Source organism: Sinocyclocheilus grahami, unplaced genomic scaffold (genome assembly GCF_001515645.1).
Source record: "Sinocyclocheilus grahami isolate Dianchi unplaced genomic scaffold, SAMN03320097.WGS_v1.1 scaffold3.1, whole genome shotgun sequence".
In the NCBI taxonomy this organism is placed as follows: Eukaryota; Metazoa; Chordata; class Actinopteri; order Cypriniformes; family Cyprinidae; genus Sinocyclocheilus; species Sinocyclocheilus grahami.
Genome location: NW_015505182.1, coordinates 8,629,942 through 8,640,037, shown reverse-complemented (window position 1 = coordinate 8,640,037; position 10,096 = coordinate 8,629,942). Strand labels below are relative to the sequence as shown.

Genomic DNA, 10,096 nt, shown 5'->3' with positions numbered 1-10,096 from the left:
ATGCACTATGTATTGGTTCAGTACAATTTTTACATAAATGAATACATTTATTCAGCAAGGATGCATTAAATTGATCAAAAGGGACAGTAAAAACATGCATGTTACAAAAAGATTTATATTTCAAATAAATTATATTCTTTTAAAGTTTATATTAATCAAAGAAAAAAGATATAATCTTTTTTTTAAGCTGCTGAATATTCAGTTTAGCCATCACAGGAATAAATGACATTTTAAAATATATCACATAAATGTTATTTTAAGTTATGATATTTCGCAGTACTACTGGTTTTTGATCAGATAAATGCAGCTTTGGTGAGCAGAAGGTGTTTCTTTCAAAAACACTAAACTTTTGAACTTAATTTGTTTCAGTCCTTTGCATATGCTAATTGCCACTTTGTTTAATTCCAACACTAGAAACAGTAGCCTGGAACAGTGGGGGGAAACAAATATTTATTTTTGAGATTTAGAAAAGAAAAAGGTTTTCACAATTTTAAACATGGGTCAAAATACCAAATATTGACAAATGAAAAAGTAAAACCAACAATTTAACAGCAAACAAACAATATCCAAATGAACTCCTAACAGACAATCAATTGGACACACTCTGCAGCAATGTGATGTTGTCTCCTTTCAACATAATCCGCCCTATTAGAGAGATAAAATATGTTTAAAGTCATATCGAACTTACATCAAACAAAAGTTATTTCTCAGAAACGCATGACTCGCCAGTATCGCAAAGTTCACACTTACCCAGTGGCTTCCTGTTCTTGGTCTTCATGTGAACCTCCTCTGCATCATCCAAAACCAAGTTCATATACTCATCAAATCCCTTGAAACATAAACAAAAAGCAAATAAGAGTTCTTTATTCACATGCTTGCATGATATTGTTCCCAAAATTATCTGTAAAGATGAAAATGACCTGTGTGGAAAGAGTAAAGCGTGTTAACGGTAAATGTGAGACTTGCTGTGTTTACTCACAATGATGCAGCCTTCTATCCGCATGTTGACCTGTTCATACAGCCAAACCTGGATTCGAGAACGCTGCACAGGAAGGGAAAAAAATATTAGCAACTCGTCATAAATTAGATTTGTATTTTGAACTTTTAATTTAGATTAGATTTTTATTTTTATGAGGATGATAAATACAAAAACGCTGCAGGTAATGCTATTCTAAAAATTTATAAACAAACAAAAAAAAACAATAGTAGAAACCAGAAAACAAAAACGCATGGGGAAACCTCATTTCATCAACACTTAATAATACATAATTAACTAATATATATATATATATTAGAGGTCGACCGATATATCGGTTTTGCAGATTAATCTGCACCGATCGTTGATTGGCGGAACTATCGGTTATCGGCAAAAGTCCTTGCCGATAGTTTTCCGGGTTGCGTCCATTGCTGGAGCATCTGAGAATGGTCCGCTGACATTATACAGTCCGAGAGTGGCCTCTAGTGGTGGAAATCCCTGGCAGCACGTGTTGTTTGTTTTGGCACGCGAGGCTGCGCGCTGCACAATGTGGAAAACTTCAGACGCAGATTTAAATGCAGCCGACAGAAAATCCTGCCACACCACAGAGCACCATTCACATAGTTTTCCATTAAATTACATTATATTTGTCCCAAATCGTTCTTAACGTACATAATGACTTCACCCTAGGCTGTAAAATTATGTATTGTGCATTTTTCAGCAAAACATTTGTCTTTCTGTGGCTCTAATAAAGTATGCTTCATTTATTGAGCAGTAATAGCCTATAGATCGCAATTTCTCTTTCCGTTTGCTCTGTATTTTTAAATTCCGAACTACAAACTCATCCATGTCATTGTTCATGCTTGAAGTAAACTTTTGCCCGTTTGGTGATTAAATAAACTGTTTTAGACTGCGGCTTGAAGTGAACGCGCCGCGTCCGGTGTGAGTAATACCTTAGATAATCATCAAGTGCTCTAAAATAGAAGCAGTTAAAGTGTGAGAGTATGCACACAGTACAATAAGAGTCCATTTGTAACATTAAGATTAATGAAAGCTGTATAAGTATTGTTCCTTGTTAGAGTTTGTTCATTTAAACATTTACTATTACTAGCCTAATACATTCAAAAACATTTTTTTTACATTTCTTCTGTTAACATTAGTTAATAAACTATGAACTAACTAATTTCTAATACTAATATTTTTATTCATTTACAAATTATGGTTCAGCACTATTTTAGTTTTTGTTCAGGATCCATTTTAAAAACTATCGGTTGATTAATCGGTATCGGTCAGGGTGGTCCAAACTAACAATCGGTATCGATAAAATCCAATATCGGTCGACCTCTAATATATATATATATATATGTGTGTATGTAAGTATATAAGTATGTATGTATATATATTTTTTTTTAATAAATATATATTCATGCATGTTAATTATACTAATATACACAATAAAATAATTAACTTACATTCTGTAGATACCTGAAAATAAGGTTCTGAAGGTGTAATTAAGGAAACAAACAAATATTAACAATAACATTATACCGATATCAAATATAACCCATGAATAATTTAAAAAAAGCTTTTTTCATTCATTAGTAACGTTAAGGAACCGATCAGCAGGACAAAAACAAACCTGATGCAAACCTCTCAAATACTGATCGAAGATATAATTATAGAAAAAAATCATGCAATTCATAATACAATATGTAATACAATACAACATTATTAATATGACTAAACCAACGTATATCAATACAATGGAAAAGCCAATCCAGTTCTGCGTTCTGAAGGATACAATGGGCTGCACCATGACCTTCTGAACCTTCTGTCCTTGTCCTCTGTACGCCATTCTTTCAAGCAATATCCAGATATTTTTAGAAGAAGGTGATCAATGAAAAATGAAATGCAATAGTTACTGGCGCGGCAACGAAACTCTCACGTTGCTTGCTGCTGTTTCAATGGCGGCGCAATGCCGGAAACAGACCGACGCAGATAAAACGACCTGTTGATTCTATGTTACGCCTCTTGTGGCCGGGAGACACATTACAGACTGGTGGATTCACACAACATATTTGTATTGCACAGAACATGTTACATAATGCACGACTGTAAAAGCAGTTATATATATATATGCACAGCCAATTATATGTTATTGTCCAATAATTCTACACGTTTTTTCACTATTTTAAATCAGCGTTTGCTATCACCAGTTCATTATAAATGTCTCTGTGTTGTTACATAATTTTTAAAAGTAAAAATTTTAAATATTGATATGCTGATATTGGACGAAAATATCAATACAATGGAAAAGCCAATCCAGTTCTGCGTTCTGCAGGATACAATGGGCTGCACCATGACCTTCTGAACCTTCTGTCCTTGTCCTCTGTACGCCATTCTTTCAAGCAATATCCAGATATTTTTAGAAGAAGGTGATCAATGAAAAATGAAATGCAATAGTTACTGGCGCGGCAACGAAACTCTCACGTTGCTTGCTGCTGTTTCAATGGCGGCGCAATGCCGGAAACAGACCGACGCAGATAAAACGACCTGTTGATTCTATGTTACGCCTCTTGTGGCCGGGAGACACATTACAGACTGGTGGATTCACACAACATATTTGTATTGCACAGAACATGTTACATAATGCACGACTGTAAAAGCAGTTATATATATATATGCACAGCCAATTATATGTTATTGTCCAATAATTCTACACGTTTTTTCACTATTTTAAATCAGCGTTTGCTATCACCAGTTCATTATAAATGTCTCTGTGTTGTTACATAATTTTTAAAAGTAAAAATTTTAAATATTGATATGCTGATTTTGGACGAAATTTTACGCTAGCAATATCTACAACTTGTGTAGTTTTCAGGACGTAGTACACCGATTGTGTGACGTAATACGCATGTTTCTGCTCGGTCAGCGTGTCAATTGTTGTTGTTTTAGAGGCGTTCAGTGGTGAGTGACTTCGCATCGGGCCAGCTCCAAACTACGAGTGATTTTTATTTATTAAGACAATATTTTCATATATCTTTAAAGGATGTTTTTATAGTGAAAGAACTGTTTGAATTTGAGGTTATATAATTATATATCTGCTGAGCTTTTGCAACGTTATCTTTAGCCTGGCTAACAATTAGCCTAGCTTAGATTGTTGTCAACATTGTCTTTTATATGATTAAACACCCAATACTTTTGCTTAGGTGATAAAAAAATAAGGTTACAAAGTTTAAAATGAATAATTATGTACGCATTTATTGCGTTTATCGTTTTGTTCAGCTGTAGTGCTTTTGTTTTTTTTCAAGTACTCAGTAAATCTATTGTATCTAGTTATACTGGAATATATATTTTAATGCCGTTATCATATTCCTCGTTTCTTTCTTTATTTTTTATGTTTATGTATTCATATACTGTGTAAATACGTGCACATTTCCACCTGTTATTTAAATGAAATTGCCATTGCTTTACATGGATGATTTTTCTATATTTTTAGTCTTATAATTTTATTGTTGCATATGTCCTTGTTTTAAAGCCAAAATATAACTGCTTCTAAACTTCATATTAATTTAGCTCATGCACTTGTTCTGTGTTCAGAACTGAACAGGTACAGGATGCTGCGTCTGCGTTGCAAAGCCAAGAACGGGACCCATCTGATGCAGGGCCTTACACACCAATCATGTGTTCAGGAGCTTAAAGATAAGATCGAGGAGCTAACTGGAATACCGTGTGATGTACAGAAGATCATGGTAGGCTATCCTCCGTCCAGCCTGGATCTACGCAATGGTGAAGCCCACCTCAAAGAATACCCTATCAAATCAGGTTTGGGTTTGCTTTGCATTGCATGATCTTTACACTTGATTTATTTGCAATGTGCTACAGGAATAGTTGACCCAAAAATGAAAATGTGTTGCAAATGTACTCTCACTCAGGCCATCCAGGATTAAGATGAGTTTGTTTTTCATCAGAACAGAGTTGGAGAAATGTAGCATTACATCACTTGTTCACCAATGGATTAGGGCTGTGTATCACCAGCAAAGTCACGGTACGATACGTATCACGATACGGGACTGCACTGAATTTCACCTCAGCAGAATTTAGTAAAACAACTGTTTATTAAACACTGCATACTATAGGGCCATTTCTAACTATAGGCAGAGCAGGCAGTTGACCGCATTATTAAGGGCCTCCATAACTGTACCATAGTAGGCTGCAATATAAGTAATGGCGTATGTTTCATGTTAACATCGGGCACTCTCCACCAGGTACAATATTCTGATTGTTTGCATCTTGATTTTAGGCCCATGCATAATAATGTATTTGTTCTATTGTAATGTACTCATTCTAATATATTAAAAATCATCTTTACATTGCTGGTAGGTTATCATTGCACAAATTAACACTCTCTACGTTTAAAAAAAAAAAATTAGAAGCATTCTAAACTAATGTGCTGTCTTCACTGTAGCTCACAGCACATTCAACAACACAGAAACTTCTCAGCGCTGCCCTGCAATTTGATCAATAAAATAGCTTAATCGCTGAAGAGCTACATTAGCTTTCTCAACAAGATAGAGCAGGCAGTTGACCGCATTATTAAGGGCCTCCATAACTGTACCATAGTAGGCTGCAATATAAGTAATGGCGTATGTTTCATGTTAACATCGGGCACTCTCCACCAGGTACAATATTCTGATTGTTTGCATCTTGATTTTAGGCCCATGCATAATAATGTATTTGTTCTATTGTAATGTACTCATTCTAATATATTAAAAATCATCTTTACATTGCTGGTAGGTTATCATTGCACAAATTAACACTCTCTACGTTTAAAAAAAAAAAATTAGAAGCATTCTAAACTAATGTGCTGTCTTCACTGTAGCTCACAGCACATTCAACAACACAGAAACTTCTCAGCGCTGCCCTGCAATTTGATCAATAAAATAGCTTAATCGCTGAAGAGCTACATTAGCTTTCTCAACAAGATAGTGGAAATCAATTGCTTAACGAGTGTTTAATAATAATGTATTAAATAGTGGCAGGCAGGCTATAAGGAGGGATTGTTGTCCCAATAAGGCAGCATCTACTGTATTGGCCTCAATATCTTATTAACAGTAGAAGTTAAATCTTACTGTAGTCTTCAAATCTGGGTACTGTCTTACGTTTTAAAATCACAATTCTTTTTCTTTAGATTTTACTCACGGGAGTTTGGTCCCATCAGGCTAACGTGACAGTCACGACTCATGCAGCTGCAAGGTTTTCTTTTTCTTTAGATTTTACTCACAATCTTTACAACGCATTACATTACGTATTTCATGGCACACTTGTTTTGTGTGTATTTGTCACCACCTATTGTTGTGGGTGTATTATTGACATGGCAAAGTCTAGACCCTGAATATAAGACGACCGCGTTTTTTCAGATGTAGTTCCAAGAAAAAAACATCGTCTTATATTCGGGTCAATACGGTATTTAATCATTTTAATAAATAAAATCATTTAAAATATTTTTTTCTCGAAATGTAACAATTTTTTTCTCATAATTTAATGAGTTTATTCTCAACGTTTTATTTCAACGTTTTTCTCGAAATTTATCCAAGCTTTCTTCTCGAAATGTATCAACTTTTTTCTCTTACTTTTATGAGTTTATTCTCAACATTCTCGACTTTTTTCTTGAAATTTAATTACTTTTTTCCCTCATGATTTAATGAGTTTATTCTCAACATTTTATTTCAAATTTTTCTTGAAATTTAAAGAGTTTAATCTCATATTATAATGACTTTATTCTCGAGATGGTTTTATTTTTTGATTATTGCTTTGCGCTAATCCTCTTCCTTTCGTATTTTAGCCGTAAGCAATGTTTTGAAGTTAAAACGTCTTGATGGATTTATTCATTACAAACACACAGCTTGTGGATTAGTACAATCGTTGTGATGTTATCATCAACTGTTTGGACTCTCATTCTGACGGCACCCATTCATTACAGAGGATCCATTGGTGAGCAAGTGATGTAATGTTAAATTTCTCCAAATCTGCTCCAATGAAGAAACAAACTTATCTACATCTTGAATGACTTGGGGCTTTGGGTAAACTCTCAGCAAATTTTTGGGTGAACTATTCTTTTAATTCTGTAGGCCTATTTATAAAACCATCTTGCTGAGTTTCCGGTGTTGCTCATTGGTACGTTTATTGTTCCAGGAGACACGCTGATTGTAGAGGAGGAGAAGAATAAACCCAAACCCCAATCACAAACCACTGTGACCAAAAGGCCCAGTCTTGACCTGTCCCCGGTTATAGAGCGGCACGTCGTCCCTGCCGACAACTCTTGTCTGTTTACCAGTGTGAACTACGTTATGGAAGGAGGTGTTTATGACCCAGGCTGTGCGCCTGAAATGCGCGGGCTCATCGCACAGATTGTAGCTAGTGACCCCACCGCGTACTCCGAGGCAGTATTGGGCAAGACTAATGAAGACTATTGCTCCTGGATCCGTCGCGATGACACGTGGGGAGGCGCCATTGAGATTTCAATCCTCTCAAAGTTCTACCAGTGTGAGATTTGCGTCGTTGACACTCAGACTGTGCGTGTCGACCGCTTCGGCGAGGATGCTGGTTACACTAAACGAGTGCTGCTAATTTATGATGGGATTCATTATGACCCACTCCAGAAGGTGGTGCCCAATTCAGATATTCCCGCACAGACTGTGTTTTCCACCACCGATGACATACTTTTGGCCCAAGCGCTGGAGCTCGCCGATGAGGCGCGGAGGAAACGGCAGTACACAGACGTCAACCGCTTTGCTCTGCGCTGCATGGTGTGCCAGACTGGCCTGGTGGGGCAGAAGGAAGCAAGGGAACATGCCAAGGAGACCGGCCACACCAACTTCGGGGAGGTGTGACGCTCTTCGCTCTGTTTTTTAAATCACCCCCACCTTTGCCGCGTCACTGCCACGCCACCTAACATGGTACCTGCTCGTTCTCTGCTGCCTGTTCCAGCTTGGTACAGTCCTCTACCTCACATTGTTTAGCGGCTTCAGAAGACTCTCACATGTCGAGTGCCCCCAAGAATTCATTATTCTTTTAACTTTGGTTTACTCTTGAGTTTGAAGTATTAAATGTGCTCGTGCTTTTGAGTCTGTTGCCAGATATGATGACAAAGCCGTATCTTCAAACCAAATTTTAAAGGGATTCTCTACTGACTACCTTATATATAATGATTACAATACTAGTATTAGGGTGAATTTCGCAAAACACATCCAGGTCATATTTCACTGCAGAATCAAAGAAGGAAAAAAAAAAAAGACTGTGTATGAAATCTCAATTCCAAAAATTATTTAAATCACGATTCAAAAAAATGTATTTAACTGTTCATTATTAACAGGCATCTTAAGCTATATATGTGTTTATAGTTGTTGATGCCTATTTTCATAATTCTCACCATAATTCTCATTTAATATTAGTAATATAGTATGGTATTATAAATTATGAAGTATTTATACATAGTAGTATTAAAGTTAGGCTACTTTTATATTTTATAGCAGTGATTTAATTGGAAAATAAGTTACTGTATTACATCTAATAATTTAATGAAAATTATGTTAAAAAGATCTTAAATATAATGTCTTTTTTTTTCACTGTTAAATGTGACCTAGACGTGTTTTCGTGAGATTCACCCATGACCTCATGTAAACACTTTTCTGTTGCCTGCAGCTCAAAGATGTGTGAGTAACAGCTGTTTGACAGTGCTAGCTAAACTCTTGGTAGTATCGAACAGATAATGAAACTTTAAATGAGTGATCACATAAGGCATAATTGATCATTTTTAACAATTAATCAAATATGTTAATCTTTTCACACACAGAGTAGTATTGAAAAAAACGGTGGAGCACAGCTAAAAACATGCCTTTCATGATATCTAATTTAATCATGGCATTACTGTATTTATTATATTATCTGTCTTTTTAAGGTCATACGCACAGCTTCTGAACAATCGATGGCACTACATGAAGTCTTAAGTTCACTTGGCTCCATTGTACCTGTTACTTGAAATAGTCACATAGATCAAGTGTCGACTCTGAATACTCGATGCGGTTTTTACACATTTTCAGTAAGCTATTTAGAAAGAAAGTGTGGATTTTAAGTTGAAGTGGACAACAACGGTGCTGATAGTAGAATCTCACTGAACTACTTTGTGAATCTGTAGATTTTGTTTTTCTTTTAAGGGCACTTGTGTATTTTCTGCAAATGACCACGCAAGATTGTTTTATGCAAAACGTGTTTATTCTCTCTCAAGTGACTATGACATATTGTTAGGAAGAGTGATTATAGTGATTTTCATTTTACATTTTAAGTGATGAAATGTGTCATATTGAACATTTTCCTGCTTACAGGGCCAATATTAGAGGTTTAGTGTAGCAAAGTATCATAGTATTAGAGTGTGGATGAACTTTAGAGAAAAATGTACATTCTCAGTATTTTTCAGTCAGGTACTATCCACACTGTTGTTTACTTGTTTGCAGCCTTTTTATTTTAAAGAAATGGTGCCATTGTAAGGCCAAAGGACTTTATTTTGCAGTGATTTTTCTAAATGGCTGTGATCAGTGTTACACTAAGGTAACTTTGAGTGAGAAACTGCATGTACAGCACTCATTGCTACAAAATCACTGGTTATACTGGGTAATGATAAATAAACTTGAATTGATATATATAAATATTCTTTTATATTTTTTGCCTAATTGTTAACTAATTAGTGTGGTTTACTAAAGCAAACATTACTACTACTCCCAAACTTTAAAGGGGTCATATGATGTTGCTAAAAAGAACATTATTTTGTGTATTTGGTGTAATGAAATGTGTTTATGTGGTTTAAGGTTAAAAAAACACATTATTTTCCACATACTGTACAATATTGTTTCTCCTCTATGCCCCGCCTTTCTGAAAAGCTCGATTTTTACAAAGCTCATCGTTCTGAAAAGTGAGGTGTGCTCTGATTGGCCAGCTATGCAGTGCGTTGTGATTGGCCGAATACTTCAAGCGTGTGACGGAAATGTTACGCCCCTTACCACCGTGTTCAGGAACAGTGTTGTAAATACAACTTAACCACTGATTTCTAGTCGTGTCCATTTT

The 10,096-nt window shown here is 35.6% G+C and overlaps 2 protein-coding genes across 5 annotated transcripts; one reads left to right on the top strand and one right to left on the bottom strand.

Moving 5' to 3' along the window:
- Positions 1-501: 501 nt before the first annotated feature.
- LOC107580725 (small nuclear ribonucleoprotein E) lies at positions 502-3,527 on the bottom strand. Of its 2 annotated transcripts, none has more exons than XM_016266464.1 (5): positions 3,323-3,527; positions 2,449-2,475; positions 980-1,042; positions 751-829; positions 502-645 (listed from the first exon to the last, which is right to left on the bottom strand). In XM_016266464.1, the coding sequence occupies exons 1-5, from the start codon at positions 3,374-3,376 to the stop codon at positions 590-592; spliced, it is 279 nt and encodes a 92-aa protein (XP_016121950.1). In that variant the 5' UTR covers positions 3,377-3,527; the 3' UTR covers positions 502-589. The 2 variants fall into 2 exon arrangements, with proteins under 2 accessions (XP_016121950.1, XP_016121891.1); XM_016266405.1 differs by lacking the exon at positions 3,323-3,527 and adding an exon at positions 2,778-2,980.
- A 367-nt stretch (positions 3,528-3,894) lies between these two features.
- On the top strand, positions 3,895-8,281 carry LOC107580473 (ubiquitin thioesterase OTU1). Of its 3 annotated transcripts, none has more exons than XM_016266198.1 (3): positions 3,895-3,943; positions 4,577-4,801; positions 7,172-8,281. In XM_016266198.1, exons 2-3 carry the CDS (start codon positions 4,594-4,596, stop codon positions 7,867-7,869), a joined length of 906 nt encoding a protein of 301 aa, XP_016121684.1. In that variant the 5' UTR covers positions 3,895-3,943; positions 4,577-4,593; the 3' UTR covers positions 7,870-8,281. The 3 variants fall into 3 exon arrangements, with proteins under 3 accessions (XP_016121684.1, XP_016121747.1, XP_016121810.1); XM_016266261.1 differs by lacking the exon at positions 3,895-3,943 and adding an exon at positions 3,946-3,980; XM_016266324.1 differs by lacking the exon at positions 3,895-3,943 and adding an exon at positions 4,027-4,060.
- The last annotated feature ends 1,815 nt before the right edge of the window (positions 8,282-10,096 follow it).